Source organism: Chelonoidis abingdonii, chromosome 8 (genome assembly GCF_003597395.2).
Source record: "Chelonoidis abingdonii isolate Lonesome George chromosome 8, CheloAbing_2.0, whole genome shotgun sequence".
NCBI classification, from domain to species: domain Eukaryota; kingdom Metazoa; phylum Chordata; order Testudines; family Testudinidae; genus Chelonoidis; species Chelonoidis abingdonii.
The window spans coordinates 85,964,618-85,983,818 of record NC_133776.1 but is presented as its reverse complement, the minus strand read 5'-3'; the positions used below and the strand labels follow the sequence as shown (position 1 = coordinate 85,983,818).

At 39.7% G+C, this 19,201-nt stretch overlaps 1 protein-coding gene across 3 annotated transcripts in view; it reads left to right on the top strand.

Moving 5' to 3' along the window:
* ATRX (ATRX chromatin remodeler) overlaps nucleotides 1-18,260 on the top strand; it is a 157,098-nt gene extending 138,838 nt beyond the window's left edge. For all 3 annotated transcript variants that reach the window (XM_075068804.1, XM_075068803.1, XM_075068805.1), the window contains 5 exons: nucleotides 9,021-9,170; nucleotides 12,621-12,746; nucleotides 13,386-13,481; nucleotides 14,074-14,202; nucleotides 15,329-18,260. In XM_075068804.1, coding sequence (XP_074924905.1) covers nucleotides 9,021-9,170; nucleotides 12,621-12,746; nucleotides 13,386-13,481; nucleotides 14,074-14,202; nucleotides 15,329-15,601 — 774 coding nt within the window. In that variant the 3' untranslated portion in view covers nucleotides 15,602-18,260. The remainder of the gene's footprint in view (nucleotides 1-9,020; nucleotides 9,171-12,620; nucleotides 12,747-13,385; nucleotides 13,482-14,073; nucleotides 14,203-15,328) is intronic.
* Nucleotides 18,261-19,201: the final 941 nt, after the last annotated feature.

The following is a 19,201-nucleotide window of genomic DNA, read 5'->3' as shown; positions in this document are numbered from 1 at the left end:
CTCAAAACATCAGAGTTGCAAGGAATGTTTTTATGTCAGATTTTCTAATATAACAATTTTGCTTCCAAATAAAGAGCAATATTTGGGGACATTATGGGCGTAATTCTCTTAAGTGGGAGGGCCTGAGATACAAGCCCTTGTATCAGAGGCCTGGTATGAGGCCTGAGGCCTGGGCTAAAGTAGTGGTCAAAGATTTGCTGATATAAAACAAAGTCCTGCTGTGAGCGAGGCAGGGCCTGCACATAGAATCTGGCAAAAACAGAGCTGATATTGCAAAAACACACATTCCGAAGAGGTGCTAGGCACAAAGCACGCACACAAACACATTCCAGAAGGGTGATACCAGAGCACCTCGATACCAATACATTCCTCAAAGGTGGTAAAAACACACTGACCCATTTTAAAAACAAGGTCCGAAAAACAGCATGATGGATAGAAATGTTTTAATCTAACCAACAGGCACATGGTAATGGGTGGTGGTTAGCTACGTCAGAGAGTGGTCTCTAGGTACATCAGAGGGCAGTAACTAGCCACATCAAGGGGGGCAATACGTAACTTGTTTATATGTGTGTAAAAAAATGTATCTCAGAGGAAGTGTCTTTGGCCAAGGAGAAAACGGAAAGTCCTGCCATTCACGGAGCCAGTCCATTATCTCAAGCATACATGTGTTAGTGTCCCTGTAACCATTGAGCCTGGGCATTAGCCCCATGCTTCATTGGCAATAAACCTGACCAAGTTCCTTTGCTGAAAACTGAGTCTGTGACTTTATTGGGCAAGTCAGTCAAAATCTGTCTGCGCAGAGCTGGGACATCATGTTAAAAGAACACACGCAGACAAACATCTATCAACAATAGGGATTTTTATGCTATTTAAAAAAAAAGGGGGGACCCATGCCAGCAAGTCTCAGACCCTGAGTCAAGTGACTGGGGCTCACACTACAGAGCTAAAATTAGCAGTGTAGACATTCAGGCTCAGGATGGAGCCTGGACGCTGAAACCCAGTGAGGGGGATGGTCCTCAGAGCCCAGGCTCCGGCGTGAGCCTGAACATCTACATTGATATTTTTAGCCCCGTAGTTCAAGCCTGAGTCAGTTGACCCTGACTATAAGACTCGCTGTGGCTCTTTTTTGCAGTGTACCCATCCTCTATTATGAAAATTTTTATCATCATTTAGATTATGTAAAAATGAAGAAAAATCACAAAACTTTCACAAAGGCAAGACAGTAGTACTTTTAATCAAATATTGAACAGAGGAAAAGCCACCTTACAGATTTCTGTATTCATGGATATCAAGGCATATGTCATAACTTGTGTACATTTTTAGCCTTCTCACTAAACAAAAGCAATGACACTTACAAGTTGAAGTATAACCACTGCTTATAGGCATATACTTGGCGTTGGAAATATTTATATAAAATTTGCATAGATAACATGTATGTTGCCTTGACCTAGCTAGCAACATTTACATGATACAAAGGTTAACTGGAAGGAGGTAGAAATTTGTCTATAAATTTTAGTCTTTGGGATTTTTTTTTAAGAAATCATCCAAGTGATTGTGTAATTTGAATTGTTTTAAAAATTCAGCTAGTTTCAATTTCATGAGATCTACATGTGTAATCCAAAAACATTGCTCCTACAAAAATCATAGAAACTCAGGACAAAAACTTAGTTCAGCTATAGTTATGGTTGCCAAGTGCTACTAGAAAAAGGACATACTTACACTCATAACCTCATTTTACCACCCTTAATCACGTGAGGGTTTGAAAGCTCAGATCCTTGGTATGAAATATAATAAAGAAAGATTGGAGGCAGATGTCACTACAGGGAGAATGTTAAGATAATTGCCCAGCACATAAATTTTCAGTTCACTGGTGTGTGCAAATAAATAGTGTGGTGAGCATGGTATTAGAACTGCTTATTTACGTAAGGCTGGATTGTTAAAGGTATTTAGGCTGTTAATGCCTTCTTTAAAAAAACGATTATACTGCTACATCTTTTTGATTAGCACTTACCAGTACTGACCTAACTCTTGCATAACAATTTGTTTGTTTTGGAATAAAGATGGCATGACTGCTAGATCTTTCATTGTATTTTGTTTATGATGTAGTATGTACGCTAGTGATTGTGTGACCCTTGTTACTTTAAAAAGAGTTAATATGTAGCTACTGTGCAGTTTTTTTGGTGGACTATATTCTTCTTCAGTCCCCATCAGTTCTACCTTTTTATCACACAGACAGGCTGCTGTTGTGGTATAAAATGTTTTGCAAGGAATGCGTACATTGACTCTTCAGTGCTCCTAGTCAGCTTGAGGATTGAGAGTTTGGTTCTCTGTAAGGCAGAGCACTATTGCTAGGATTTTAATTTAACACTAGTTGCTGAAAGCCCCCGCTGTCACAGAGGTATAGTTCATAAATTCATGTGTAAGAAAAGCTAAAAGTGGCGCTCTTGTTCTGTGGGCTGTGTTTGTAGTTACAATGTTGCTGTTTGTACACAGAGCTGCCCCTTGGCTGGAGGCATAGCCACCTCTTGCCTCACATAGCTGTTACTCCCATCTTTCCTGATCAGCTGTCATATTCCAACCTCCACAAAACTCTTATTCTCACAGCATGCATCGATGATTGAACCTGGTGATATTCTAAACAAAAAGAGCTCTCAACTATGCTTGTAGCTGTGTCCATCACTTTACACCAGTGGTCCCCAAACTTTTTACCTCACACCCCACCTCTTACCCCTGTCCGCGTCCCATCCATCCCTCCCCCCCCCCCCCCGCCCCCCCCCCCGAAAGCGGGGGCCACAGCTCCAGTGGCGTGGGCGTGCAAAGCAGACAGTACCCCCCCCCGAGCGGGGCCACAGCTCCAGGAGGGCGCAAAGCAGACAGTGGTAAAAGGGCCGAGTCTGGTGCCACAACTGAGGACGGGGCCAGGAGTGGAGCTGGCACATGTGGCCAGGGACAGGAGTGGAGCTGGGTGGCGTGCCCCTCCTCTCCCCCCCGTGGACTGGCTCGTGCCCTAGCTGTGCTCTCCTGGGGGAGTGGGGGCACATCCCGCAGTTTGGGGACCTTTGCTTTACACTGACGGAGTTGACATTTGTGGCTTCAGAGTGACACAGACAATAATGTTGTTGGAATCTTGTCTAGTTTATTTTTTAACAGTGCTATTACAAGAAAAGGAACCATGTGGGAGGCAGATTCAGTTCTTGATTTTTGTGTTTAAAAGGCTATTTTTATATTAAAAAGTTCTGTATAAAAGTACACAAAAATTGTTAAATTAGCCTTCACTTTCACTGATTAAAAGCAAATTTGTATTAATCCACTGTCTCTGCATCTTTGCAAAAAGGCTGTATTAAAAATTATCTCTGTCAGTCCAAGAAAAGCAGACCAGGTGCACTATGACTGATTAGTCAGTGGCTTAAATTTAGGTGATGTAAGTATAGAAATAATTACTGTATATGCAGTGGGCTTTGTGTAGATTTCTGTGAGGCTGGTGACTAGTTATCTAATCCAGATTGAAGTTTTGAGCACTTCAAAGCATTTTTGATTTTGTAGAACAGCAGATAAACCGTTAGAAGGCACACTGGAGCTATTACCTGTACCTTGAAAAAGAGAGTTTAAACAGAACTTTCTCAGTTAACATCTGAAATATAATAAAAAATATAGTAACATTTTTCTTTGCGTTGGATTTTTTAGCAATAGAGGCGGGTTCTTTAAATAAATTAACTTATGAGTACTAGTATAGTATTTTTAAATTGATTCTCACAAGTTTTTACACTGAACTCCCACTGGATTATGTGCTGGGAGAAAGATTAAGTGCAGCAATTCTCAACTGGGGGTTCACGGTCCCCTGTTAGGCCGCAAGCCTGTTTACGGGGGCCCTGAGGCTGAAGCCGGGAAACACGAGGCTGAAGCCCCAAGCCCCAGCATGCCCCCTGCTATCTTCACCCTGAGCTACCCTCTTGCCCATACACAGCCCCTAGTTGCCCCCTGCCTGCACCCTGAGCAGTTTTCAAACCTTTTGAGCTGAGCCACTCCCCCCTTTGAGTTATGTTTGGTTGTGTGCCCATCCCAACCGAGACAGGCCAGGTGGCCTTCTGAGATGAGATGGGAGCTGGAGATGGTGTTCCCTCCCCGCACCCTGCATGCAGAGCTGGCCCAAGCCCCACCGGGCCCTGCCCCCCTCCCCAAATAGAAGTCAAACTATGTCATAGCGTGTTGGGTCGGGGGTGGGGATGGTCAGAAAGAAAAAGGTTGAGAACCCCTGATTTAGCGCATGTTAAAGTAACTGTAAAAAGATTTTTCCCCAATTGTTGTCTTGGCTTTTTCATTTTGTAACAGATACGTTCAAAGTGACAAGTTCAAGCAGTTGTCACTTCACCACTTATGGCCACTGGTAAATAGGTGATGCAGGACCAGACCAAAGGCCAGGTGGGGAGAGGTACTGCTTAAGCCCGTGCTCCTAGAGGCAGGGTGTCTGCCTCAGATACAGTGCCCCAGGAGCATAAAGTTGTACAAGGGTCGGCAACCTATGGCATGCATGCCAAAGACGGCATGCGAGCCAATTTTTAATGGTACGCTGGAGCCTGCTGGGACTCCAGCATGCCACTAAAAATCCTGCCCAGCCTGACCCACTCTCCTCTGCCCTCCACTTCCCCCGCGGGAGCAGGGAGCAGAAGCATAGTCGTGCGCACAGGGTGGTCAAATGGCCCCACTCTCCCGGCATGGCAAGCCACAGGATCCACGCTCCCGGGCCGGAACACGGGGCTGAGCGCAGCAAGCTGCCGGCCCCTCCCCCACCTCCCCTCCCCTGGAGCTCTGTCACCACGTGCAGCGCTCTGGGGATTGGGGCTGCACGCTCCCGTGGGGCAGTGTTTGGCTCCACGGGGAGGCAGACACGCTCCCTGCTCAACCGGCCGGGCGGCTGTGTGCTTCCACGGAGCAGCATATCTAGCTCTGTGTAGAGCCTCATGGTAAGGGGCTGGGGGGTTTGGATAAGGGGTGGGGGCAGTTAGGGGACAGGTAGCAGGGTGGGTTGGTATGGGGGAGGGATCCCGGGTAGGTGAGGTTAGAGTGCGAGATGGGTTGGATGTGGCAGGGGTGAGTCCCCTAGGTTGTTTGTGAGGTGCAGCGAGTGAATATGGTCAGGGCAGTCAGGGGACAGAGCAAGGAGTGGGTGGAGAGTCTCTTGTAGGGGTGGTCAGCGGGATAATGGAGCTGGGGCGGGGAGTTTGTATGAGTTGGGCGTTCTGAGGTCGCGTCCTGTCAGGAGGCAGCGGGTGTGCGAAAGGGAGTGGGGCATGGCAGGGAGATAGGGGGATGTTGGAGAGGTCGGAGTTCTGGGATGGTCCTGTAGGAGACAGGGAGTGGTGGATATGGCATGGGGAATTCCCGTAGTGGTTGGCTGGGGATGGGGGTGTGGATGTATAGGGTCTGGGGCAGTTTCAGGGGACAGGTTAGAGCTCCAGTTCTGAGGGACAAGGAACAGGGAAGCTTAGATAGGGGTGGGGTCCAGGAGGTGAGTAGTCAGGGACAAGGGTAGCAGCGGAGTTGAGAGTTTTTTAGGAGCAGTCACCCTAGCACTCTTCCTGATCCCCTGACTCTCTCGACACCCCCCCCCCCCCCCCCACACACACACACCACACCCTCTCCCTGAGCCCCACAGCCTCCCAGGCCCCTGCCCTGAGCCCTGTACCTCCCTCATACATACCCATCCCCCTACTTGACTCCATCCCCCCTGCCCCGACCCGCAACCCTAGCCCTGACTGTGGCATCCCCACCCATACCCAGCCGCCCCTCTGCCCTGACACCTACACCCCCTCACATACCCAGCCCTGACTCCAGCCCTCTGGGTCCTGGCCGCCAGCCCTGCACAGACCGCTGCTGGTCTGGGGTTCTGGCTGACGGACCCTTGCCAGCCGGAGTCCCAGCCGCAGGCCCCGCTCAGCCCGCTGCCAGCCTAGGTGAACAGAACCCCAGACCAGCAGTGGGCTGAGCGTGCCGGCAGCGTAAGATCAACATTTTAATTTCATTTTAAATGAAGCTTCTTAAACATTTTGAAAACCATGTTTATTTTACAATACAACACTAGTTTAGTTGTATAATATATAGACATAGAGAGAGACCTTCTAAAAAACGTTAAAATGTATTACCAGCACGTGAAACCTTAAATTAGAGTGAATAAATGAAGACTCGGCACTCTGCTTCTGTAAGGTTGCCGATCCCTGCAGTAGTGTGTACTCTGTCATTTATTCTTGTTGTTGTCATCAAGTCCCCAATACCACCAGCAGCACTCCCCAGTCAGCAAAAGCAAGCAATGCATTAATGCAGATGTAGTCAATTATTTTTTGTCAAGATATAGTCAAGGTCCAGACTCCAAAGAAAATAAAAAATTATTACAGTAAGTACAAAAAAAGATTTTGGGGTCTGTTCAAAAGCATCTGACAGTCTGGATTTGGCCCGCAGTCCACCTCATTGACTACTTCTGCCTCAATGCCATAGTATTTATGTTGTTAAACGTAGGATTGGCTGAGTTGGGCATTGTATCTCTTTAGCAGTAGTTTGCAATATGTGAGCATTAGTTGTCCGGGATTTTGCTTTTTCATGTAGTCTAAGAAGAGAAAATCTGTGACTTCTTAAAAAGCTGCTAATTCTAGTATTAATTTCTCTGCTTCTTTTCTATAAGTCACTGAATTGGTTGAGAAAAAGTATTTATTTTATGACTCAGTATATAGGTTGTGTGCCCTCCTGGGTTAGTCTTCTTTTAGATGCAATTCTTCTGTTGCATTTAGTTCCATGAAAAATTGAAAATGACAACTGGGAGAAACATTTTTGAAGTTTGGAAACATTTTTCAGCAATTTTCAGTTCAGCACCAAAATTGCATTTCAGTATCATTTTAAAAACCTATAAACCATATTGCTAAACGCTTTTTTTTTAATTTCAGAGTACACTAATGCAAATCACTAAACTTTTTTACTGAATTTCACATGAAATTGAATGAATTAGTTTTTCAGTGTAAAAACCTTTAAGAAAATGTAATTGCGTATCGTACTTAGCTCTCAATCGTCATCGCATTATTTAATACAAAATAAAGTTTAGACAAAGAAAAGCAAACATACACAGTTGGATGTAATTTAAACCACATTTTGATGACGGTGTTGGCCAAGTGAGTGTGGATTATATTCCAGTATTGTTTTCAGTAATAGTGTTACCATGGAAACTAATGTATATGCATGTATAAGAACCCTCCACACACTTATGTACAGCTACAGTATGTTGAGAAAGCTTTTATTGTGTTAACTTAATTTTGTAATCTCTTCTGGACTTTCATGCGCCTCCCTTAAATGTTTTCTGTGTATCCTATTACCATATCCTTTCTCTTCCCCTAAATCCCATTATTTGATTCATGTGCCTTTTAGTCACACAGATATATCACAGAGTTTGCTCCTGAGGGGCTGGAGGAAAATGTTGTGGCTACTACATGAAGAGGCCAGTTGATAGGGCAAGGATGAAACAAAGAAGTTGACTTTAAAAAAAAAAAAAAAAAAAGATGTTAACTGCTTTAATACTCAAAATTGTGGATTTTTTTTCGCTTGTGTAGCAGTATAAAGTGTAGAAGCAGATAGTAGTCACTTGTGATTAAGGAATTGGACTGGGATTCAGGATATCTGGGTTCGCTTCCTGGCTCTGCCACAGGCTCCCTGTGTGATCTGGGCTACAAGTCACTTTTTCTCCGTGGATCAATTCCATACCTTCTACTTGTATTTGTTTCCCTTTCTCTCATCTTAGGTCTATATAGACTGTGAGCTCTTCAGAGTAGGAATACAGTCTGCACTTTGTGGTCCCAACAGGAGCGGGATCTAGTAATCTTATGGGCCTTGGTTCTGTTGATTCTCAGAAGCATTGCTTTCATTTCAACACCAAGCATTGTCATGTGGATGCCCATGGAGAAGGAAATGTTGACTCAGTAAAAATGAAGACTGCTAAACCTTTAACTTTAATTTAAGATACATGCAGCTTTGTTCCATCCATTCTTTTCTCCTCCATTTGCTTTTATTTCACTTTTTAATTGAGATAACATTATCTCATTACCTGGCATCTGTATTCCTAGCAAGGACAATAGCACCTAAATATGTTTTGTTACCTGCCACGTTCTCTCTTTTATTTGCTTAATTAATAAATTAGGGATTTTTAGATTGGTGACTGTGACTTTTCAAAAATAGTGATAATTTTTAACACAGCTCCATAGGACTTTAATATTCAGGACTTTGAATAAAACAGTTTGCAACTGATGAGGTCATTTAAATATTTTAGTTATTATAAAAGTCTGAAAGAAATATAGAATATGAGTGATATATGATATGATGGTAAGAATATGATCATATAGAATATGAGTGTCCAAAGCATGGTCTGTTGGTCAAATCCAGCACATGGAACCCAGAAATGTGACGTTTTAATACAGAAGTGTGGAGACTACATATCCCAACACATGTATCTTGCCATTTTGAAAACGGTGGCCTCCTACAGGGACTATTGGTGGTATAGTAGTGAAACTGCTTCTGGAGTTTTAGGTTGAAACATGCAATTTGGACTCAAATACTTTCCAACTCATAAAATCCAACAGGGAGGCTCTACCTCATCACTAAAGGAGATTATCATAGCCTCCCGTCAGGGCTAGGATACAAGCATCTTTTAAAGAAGCAATTATTTGGCACATTTCGTTCTATTTAGGTTCTGTACTGCATCAGTCACTGTGGAATCTGGGCATACTGTGTGGGTGCATTCAATGATTTGACTATCTGTTGCATGAGGTTGTTTCTCCATTATCTTTCCTATCAGGAAAACTGCACTTGTTTTTTGTTTTAATTTCTTTTAGTTTTGTTTATATACGAAGTGCTTTGAGCTCTATTGTGAAAGTCAGGTCAAAGAAATATGACTTGCACATGCTCAACAAAAATATTCTGTAGCACTATTACAGATAAAAATATTTAACAAGTGACTTTCATTTCATGGTACTTTTTCATTTAAACAGGATACAATTCTGGCAGAATTGCTTCAGATCGACAAAGAACATATAGTGGGCTATCATGAACATGATTCCCTCCTAGACCATAAAGAGGAAGAAGAATTGACCGAAGAAGAAAGGAAGGCAGCTTGGGCAGAGTATGAAGCTGAAAAAAAGGTAAAGATGCCGGCACTAACGTAAAGTGGGTGTCAGGTGTGTGAAAATAACCTTCAGTTTAAAAAAAGAAATTGATTGTTCTGTGAGTATAATGAATCTTTGTGGAAATAGCTCTATTATAGGCTTGAAAATGGGCTTCTGAATAATAGTATATAAACGGTAATTTTAAATATCACCTCTATAAAAGCTAACCAGACTGTGAAAAGATGGATGCTGTTTTGGTGGTGGACTTTTGTATGTATTTGCTTCAAGATATTTTTACTTAGCGTTTGTTACTTTTTTATTAATAATTAGCTTTGTAGTTTTCACATTTTATATTATACATCCAACTGACATTTTTAATGATACTTCTTTTTGAAAATTGATAGAAAATCTCTACCTTTGATTTTTTTAATGGAAAAATGGGCATCTGGTTTCAAAACAAGCCCTCCGCCTTTCCCTAACCCCAGAAAATATTATCCAGTTGAGGCATAAATAAATACTGGAATTGGCCTGAGAGTTTGCAGTTTATTCGTTCCCAAGGTCCTAGATTCTTAAACTAGAGACAGTTCTTTTTGATCTAGTAATTCCTGGATTATAATAATAATAAAAAAAGTGAGAGAAGGAAATTGGGTGCATAATAACAATTTTATAAAACTGTCAAAAAGGGAAATACCCGCTGATGGTCAGGTAACTACTTTGGTTTGAATTATGGACAGAAAGACAGAAAGTTTTAGTGGGAATGGTCATTGCAGTAAGTAGAACGAACTTTCTAGTGTTTAAGAGAATAAAAATATCTGTTCTTAAAATATGCTTATAAATTTGTGACTTAGTTCAAAAGTGTTGAAAATTACATTTCACTTAACCCGCTGGGAGAACAGAGAAAACTGAAACTATCTTCCATTATCATACTGTACAAGGAGAATAAGAACTTAAGTAATGATTTGTTTGGTGTAAATAGGAGTATTGTTGCTAGAGTATTTATTCCTCTAAAGGACGTAAGGGCAGCAGAAGTGAAAAATGCCTGAAAGTCTGAAAGATCTTGCACCTGGTGATCAGATTTGAAAACTAATCTACTTTCTCTTTTGAATTCACAAAATGGGAAGTATGGAAAGTTGGTGAAGATTTTAAGTGAGCATCTGACTCAGTTTAGAGAGAATTTCAGGAGTTCACAGATATGTAAAGTAGCTGGAGATTTTTGGTAGCAATGTAATTTATCTGAAGGAACCAAAGTACTGTGTTAGATATGACACTAAAACATCTGGATGGCTCCAAGTGGAGATACAGGTTTAACAGTCATGGATATGCAGTTGTGTAGGGCCAGAAAGGACCATGAACTCATGCTTGAACTTTATCGTTTGTCATCTGTTTTCAATCTATTTTTTTTTAAAATGTCTTATCCTGAGGACAAAAGTTCTCACAAAAGAACACCATACCCAGTCTGGGTAGGGGACTATGGTCAGAGGAAAATCTCCTCCCCAAAAGGGATTAAAAGCCCTTAATTTACTATATTTCATGTGTCTTCCAAACTTAATTTTGAACAGGACCTAGAACAAAAATACCCAAGAAACCCTTTCATTCACACCTGGGGAAAAGGAGGGAGAGAGGCTTCTGAACAATTCTTTTACTTTAGAAGTGCCTTTTTCCAGTCTGATCATCTTATATAGTGCATAAGACCTCATGACCTTTATTTTAAAAATGTGTAAGGTAGTACCATTTTCATTAGACAAAACAACCTGCTTGAAGAATACAAGAAATCAGGCATCAGTACAACCCTGTGCAGTGTGCAGCTCCCGTCTGGGAGCTTGCAAGCTGCTTATATACACTAGCGTGACCTGGGACAGCTGCCATTGACCCTAGTGCCCACCCCACTGGGTGGGGCTGGCGTGGGACTGCCATGCCAGAGTTGCTGCCAGCGTGGGGCACTGGCTCCTGGGAGCGGCAGTCCAACATGTTGCTACTTTTGCCACTGTGGTTCCCAGTAGAGCCCTTTGGCTCTGCGGATACCGATTTGTAGCCCCGCGTATACATTTTGTATCCATGAAGGGCTCTGTGCATGGGGCTTAGATTCGAAGGACTGGAATGATCAAACAATTGACAATCTATTTTCTCTATTTGTTTTCGAATGTGAAGCCCTGCAAAATTTTGATTTTTGAAAGATTGTTGAGTAATTCCTACCAGAATTTTGAGAATTCTGTCTTCATTTGTATTTAATAGGAATTCTATAGGAAAAAGACCTTTTTTCCATTTTAAAAAATTAGGCTATGTGTGAATTACAGTATATGAGAATCCTTAACAAATACAGGGTGATTTATGGCAAAGCTAAAAGTGTTATTAATACACCTGGCTAGTTACCAGCTCCTAATGTTACTAATTAAGTCACATTGCCACTATTCTAAATACTTAAATTATACCTTTCATAAAATAGAGTAACAGTTTATATACATATAGATTCTGAAAGAAGCATCCTCAGAGTTGTCAAACTTCATTATATCAATACCAGATTATGAAATCTGCGAGAAAGTTAACCACTTCAGATCAGACTGTGATTAAGAGAAAAAGAATAATACCTGTTCAGGATTGATTCTTCGATATCCAAGATAAAATTGTATCAGGTTGATTTATGGAGGCCTAGTTGTTTCCAAAGGCATAGCTTTATTACCTGTCTGGCATAGTTGCTATTTTAACAATGCCAAAAGAAAGAATTTACTATATTGGCGTCTGTAATTCAAATTTATTTAAAACAAAAGTATTCGTCTTTGCTTTTTGCAGAAGGTGGGATTATTCTTATAAAGAACAATGGTGGTTACACTAAGCCTATTTAGGCATTGGTGTCCCTACATTTTGGAAATACAGGTTTGCCAGAATATCGTAATGGCTTTGGGCAACCAGGCATTCCTATCAGTTGCTTTGTGATATAATTTGTTTGAACATTTTTGGGAATTATTTTTCTGCTTCAATAACTTTTGTGATCTGATTGATGTTTTTGACTTTTATTTCAACAATGGACTTGTGTATTTGAGAATTATTTCTTGCAAAGGGTCTTGCATTTCTTTCTTCCAGTGAATAAAACTCTGCATACTGCATTTCTATCAAGTCAGGCTACCCCTCTTCAGCTGGTTTTCCTATCACTAGACAAACTGAGGACATTGTTAGGATTTTCTTCTCTTACTGTGTTTATACCTGTTAATTATAGATGAACTAGACTCAAATCTCAAGACAAGTACTGAGGCTTCTCTGAGTGGTTGGGAACTTAATCATTTTGATTCCACGCTTTGGAAAGAATTTTCAATACACTCAGATGGTTACAGTTTTAAGGGTTAAAACTTTATCTATAAGATCCTTGGTTTCTCTTGTAGGGTGTATTTTGTTTGTGTGTTCAATTCTTTCCTAGAACTGACAGCAGTGGCATGCTATAGAACTTGGTTTTAGCTAGTATGAATATTCCTAAGTACAATTTTTGTTTTTAAGGGTCTGACCATGCGCTTCAACATGCCAGCTGGGACTAATATGCCCCCTATCAATTTCAACTCTCAAACTCCATATATTCCATTCAATTTGGGAGCATTATCAGCAATGAGTAACCAACAGCTAGAGGTAGGTAGTGAAATCCAAATGACACAGTGTATCAACATTGCTTTGAGCATGTCTCAGATATTCTTATTAAGTTACAAATCAGTAATTAGTGAAAATTTTTAACATCCTGATAATTAATGCCTTCTAATTGAATGTCACATTTTTTTAAAAGTGTGCATAATCTACTGCTTTGTGTGTGCATATTGAAATGCTTATACCAACAGTGTGTTCTGATTATAGGAAGCTGATCACTGTAGCAGATGTATGATATTAGGCATGTACTAGTATAATTTAAAACAAGAAGTAATGTTGAACACAGTCATAGTGAATGTGACAATTGTAATAATTTTACAATGCCAACTACAAAAAGTTTGTTAGGTGTAAAATTTTGTCACTTGGGTTTAACATTATTTTGATCATCTAAAAAGCACTGAGTGAGCAGATTATTTTCAGTTGACTTATTTGTATTTTCTGTTCATTTACTTGCCTCCAAAGTCTAATCGTGTGTGAATTTATTTCCATCCTGTTACCCAACTTGTGTAAAAAAGTTTCAAACGTAGTTACATAAATTGGAGATGGAGAAAAGCATTTCTAAATGTGTTAACTTAATCTCTTGCTTTGCACCTATCCTTTATAATTCATTGTCTGCTATTCTCTCAGGACCTCATTAATCAAGGAAGAGAAAAAGTTGTGGAAGCAACCAACAGTGTAACTGCAGTGAGAATTCAGCCCCTTGAAGATATAATTTCAGCTATAGTAAGTAAAATACATATTAATCCAAATTTGGTCAGGAGCTGGAAAAATGTTAAGAAGCAGTGTCAAGCAAAGTAGTGACTACTGATTGTAAACAGTCATCCAGTTAATTGTCATATTATATTAGATATAAAGCAGTATTTTTAATTAGTGCTGATTTCTGTTACCACAGCTTGTAATAACAGCTAATTAATGATGAACTGGGGTAATAGCACCTGCGTGCGTAGTAGAATCTTGTAGTGCCAACGATTTGGTCCATAGCTCCGTGTAAGTATTATTTACCATACAGTGAAAATGCTGGCTCCTTGCACATGAGACTGATAGGCTCAGCTGAGTAGTTTTTTCCCCTGTTTTCTTCTCATACCACTTCCCCTTCTAAAATAAAATCTAAGAAAGCCTGTTTTTTATTGGCAATATAAATATCTAATAACTTCTGGTTATAGTTATAAAACTGTACTTTCCCAGAATATTTACTGGAAACAGGGCTGTCATTCAGTGTCAACTATATTAATCCAGCTCTGAAAAAATTGCGAGAACTTGATTGCCCTTACTTTTCTGTCAGAGTGACTAATAATGTATTTTTTTTCCTTTTCAGTGGAAGGAAAATCTGACCCTGACAGAGACCCAAGTACAGGCCTTGGCCCTAAGCAGACAGGCAAGCCAGGAGCTTGATGTTAAGCGCCGAGAAGCCATCTACAATGATGTCTTGACAAAACAACAGATGGTAAGAATTCTGAATGCCTTTTAGATGGTTATATTTATTTGGATTGGGGTGTGTAAGTGACACCAACCTGGACTAACACATGATATTAAAGCTGTTTTTGTAGAATGCCAGCTTCTTATCAGTCTCTTGGGCCCAGTAATTCCCAACAGTGTGCTTTGATTCTCCACACCAGAAAGTGCTAGGCCATACAGTGTTTTGGGCTAGCGTTGCTCATTTAGGGAGATGTCCTGTAAAGTAGATTGCAAAATATAGTCTCCCGAATTCTACTAATAATTCATGTATTTGAAGGACTTGAAGACTAAGTGGCTTAAAGAAAACCAAATACCTAACTGGTAATAGGCATGTCGCCTACAGTGGCTTTTACACCAGACCCAGTCTCCTAAAAGATGTTAACTTTGTAATCATATATAGGAACTTGCATCTCTTTAGTGAGGTTCAGTTTACAGCATTTTAGTTCTATGGGAAAACAGATCCAAAGCACTCCGCCATGGATTGAATCTGCCTTAAAGCAAGTCAGAAGCCAAAATAATCCATGCCAATGCTATCTGTCTGAAACCTTTCTCATCACCCTTTCCTGGTGTGTTCCTTTACCACTGACAGGCTTTGTACTGGCACTAAGGAATTATCTTATGCAGAATGCACATAACTTAAAACCACACAACACATTAGTACTTTCTAAGTAATCCTGAGAAATCTGAAACTTTCCCAGTAGGTGCTACTCCAACTGGAAGTGTTTTCTCCTTTGGTGTTTGTCACTAAATGTTTGTTTGCCCATCAATTTGTAGGATTTTCAAAGGGGTGATAAATGGTACCTGACAACAAATGCTGTAACTAATACATGGGAGTAATTTCACAGTATAGTGCATATCACCATGGCAACTAACATAAATGCTGCCTGCAATACAATAGGCAAGTCATTAGGAGAACTTAGTCCTAACTGGTATTACTAACTGGTTTCTACAGTTATCAGCTTGTGAATGCCATCATGTTAGTGATGGTAATAACAGTAATGCTTTTTTCTTCAGCCATGGTACCCTTAGCAAATTGATTTTTAATTCTAAACTTGATACTTGCTGCATTAAGACAGGTCATGCACTTGTAACAGCTCCACTTTCCCTCCACACAGTTAATCAGTTGTGTTCAGCGGATACTTATGAACAGAAGACTACAGCAGCAGTACAATCAGCAGCAGCAGCAGCAAATGTCTTATCAACAAGCAGCAATGAGTCATCTCATGATGCCAAAGCCTCCAAATTTAATCATGAATCCTTCCACCTACCAGCAGATAGATATGAGAGGAATGTATCAGGCAGTTTCTGGTGGTATGCAGCCACCACCATTGCAGCGTGCACCACCCCCAATGAGAGGCAAAAATCCAGGACCTTCCCAAGGGAAATAAATGTGATTTTGCACTAAACGGATTGTTAAAATCAGAGAGAGAACTTTTTTATTTTTTTAGGAATCAATGGCTTAACAGAACTCAACTGCATAAATAGTTTGGATCCCTTAAATGCCATGTTCCATATTAATGTTTCAACTGTGTTTTAAATAGGATGTAACATTTTTCCCTCTCATGTCAGTGATGTTGCCTAGAATCTTCTTAAATGTGTTGAATACAGGAGATATCAAATTGTTTTCAGTGAAAACAAGCCCTTCCATAATAGTAGCAGCTCCACTGGTTTACTGTCTAAAGTCCTATGCTTGTTTTTAGTAGCCATAAAACCATCATCAAACATGAGAAACTTAGGAAAGACTACAGATCTGTATGTTTCAGTATGCCATATATAAAATGTACATGGCTGAGTTCTTGATTAGAGTTGATTCCTCAAATTATGGAATACTTTTCTGGTTACCCATTTCTTGAAATTAGTGAGTGTGATAAAACAGAGAGATGATCTAGTTTCTTTTTGACTGAAGTCTGGACTCATGCTATATCATCTGTGCGGAATAAAACAGGAACTGAAAATTCTCTTGAGACAAAATTGAGTGCAATATTCTTAAATACTACGACTGAAACTTGTCATGCAGTTATATAGAAACTGTGTATACAGCCTTAAATCGTGACTTGAGAGGAGAATTTTTTCTTCTCCAGTCTTCTGCCACTTTTTATTTTCAGTTTTATGTGATGGAATAACTGGTAAATTTAAATTTACAGCTTTGTATCCTTCACACATTATTTCACTGTTTATTGACTCTGATACAAAGCACATTTCTGTTAACTCCTTGATGCTGGTGCTAGTGTCTCTTCCCATTGCTGGCAATGGGATAGGGACCAAAAAAATCAAATTACTGGTATTTTGGAGGTTACGATAGTGGTGATTCTTAGGGTTACTCCCTGTTTTATAAATAACATCTGAGTGGCAGAACCATTGCCGACTTTAAATTCATACAATGAATGAATGTGCTTTAACAATTTCCAGTGTTGCCAGAATTGTGAAATAAATCTCCTTGTATAGATAAGGATCTCTGCATACCATGCTCTTCTTCCTACCCCTTCTTTCATTTTTGTAAGAATATAAGTTAGTACAAAAAGACCTTGATCATTTGATTATTTTTTTTATTTTAAATCTAGACCAAGGTATGTTTCTGATTGATTACATGTCATTAACACCTACGTTCCCAACATTTTAATGGGTAATAGCACATTTTCTGTGCTTATGATGATCCATTTACACACACACATGGCTTTTCTTTCCATGTAGTTTGTCTGATACTATTTTTAAAGGAAAATGTTTTTAGAATGTGGGAGACATATGACAGAAATATTTGAGGTGATACTGCATCAGCTATTGAAAACAGCTAGAGAATTGTTAATAAACGAAAGCTGGATGGAGGGATTTGCTGTAGCTATCACTATACTCGCATGACTTGCTGACATCAACTAGAAGTGTTTTGGTTTCTTGAATCACTCTTGAAGGACTTTTTTTGAGTTTCTGCGTAGAGATCCTGTGAGATACTTCATGTGAGGATTGAATTTTGGTTTGTGATGTGACTAGGATTTGTTAGATCTGCTGCAAAACCAGCTAACAAAATTGTTGGTTTGGATTTTTTCTGTTACAAGACATTGCAAGAAAACCCTTTATGTTCTAAGCCTTTGCCAGCTCCATAATCAGATTTATTTAATTTGCGGGAGAGGGGAACCAAAAAAGGTGCATTCACTTTAGAAGAAGTTAAAAAAAATTAGACTTTGTAAGACAAGCATTTGAATGCAAATGTACTCTGGACAACTGTTACTGATATTCCTGCATGTCGTGAATAAGACAAATATGTTCTACCACACCTGGGAATTTTCAGTGGAGTTCTACGATAACTTGCTCAAAGACTTAAATGTGGAAGTTTTAGGCAACATTTAAAGGCACATTTTTCCACTGTGGACAGTACTATGGATAACAGAAGACTAATGCATAAGAAGATTAATCAAAGAAAAGAAGCATTGAAATAAAACTTGGACCACTTTGTATACATGTTCCTAACTTGACATTTTAGCTGCATAATGTGTGTATAACATGAAGCTTTAACGAATATTTAAAGACAGAACATTACATCAATAAGGTAATAAAAGGCTCATTTTTATATTTGTTTTAGATGTTTTAACTAGTTGAAATGGCTTAAGATGACAAATAAAAATGTTGCTTGTAATACAGTTTTGCCTGCTAAATTCTCCACATTTTGTAACCTGTTTATTCCTTTGGATGTAAAGCGTTTTTGCTTAGTATTGTGATATTGTATATGTTTTGTCCCAGTTGTATAGTAACGTTTCAGTCCATCAACCAGCTTTGGCTGCTGAAATCATACAGCTGTGAAGACTTGCCTTTGTTTCTGTTAGACGGCTTTTCAGTTCTGTATTAAATATCTTAAATACTGTAGAAAAGATGTCACCTCTTCCTATAAGGCTGTTTTGTAATATATATATAAGGACTGGAAATGTGTTTTTAAAGAGAAGAAGCATTCGAGTATGACAATATACTATCTGTGTTTTCACCATTCAAAGTGCTGTTTAGTAGTTGAAACTTAAACTATTTAATATCTCATTTAATAAAGTGACCAAAATGCATAAACATGTGTGGTGCTGCATTTTTAATATGCTGTTAGATCCACATTGGTTACAATGCATGAGGAATTTGTCATTTGAGAAATAAACTAATGGTTATGAGTGGAGCATTAACTGACATCTCTCGGGTATAAACTCTGTCTTCACATTTTTAGTTCAGGATTCAAGAAGAATACTTATAGGGGACCCAAGAGAGAGTTCCAGAGGTATTAGCTTCTACATAAATAGCCCCTGCCTGTGGAGATTCTCCAGAGGTTCATGTGCGCTCAGGATCTGTGCAGTGCCAGATGACCACCACCATGGTCAGTTCCACAGATGTTGGAAGAGAAAAATACTGCAACCTCTTTTTGTGATACATCATCTAGAAGAATCTCTGCAAATGGATCTATCACAGCTTCTTGGGATTTTGATCTGAATGCAAGAGCTCTCTTTTGCCCAACAATCAGATAAACTAAATTGTAATATGAAAGACGTAGTTCAAACTGAGTTTGGGGTAAGGGTAGCAGATGCTAAGAGGTGCTGAGCACCTGAAACTCACTGACTTCATGGAAGCTGCAGGTTCCCAAACCCTCCTTAGCATTAGGCCTCTAAGTTTGGTATTCAAAGTTGTAATTTTTTTAATATTTGCTTTAATGACGGCAAATATAGTCATGTTTTATTACATACCAACTATTAAATACTAAGTTATCCATGTGACTTTAATCAAAGGCCAATCCAATTACAATTACCTCTTATTACAGCAAAGAATCACACAATATGTATCTTAATTTTCTTCTGACTCTTCTCCATACGTGTTAACAGCACAGCAGGTAGAAGCCTGTGTCTGCTGTACCTGGCATATTGATCTGCTGATGCTTGTTGCATTTTTGGTAATTTTGGGGGGATGTAATTAAGAAATATGAGACTCTTAAATCTTACATTAAGCCAGCCCTGCAAATTTTATATGCA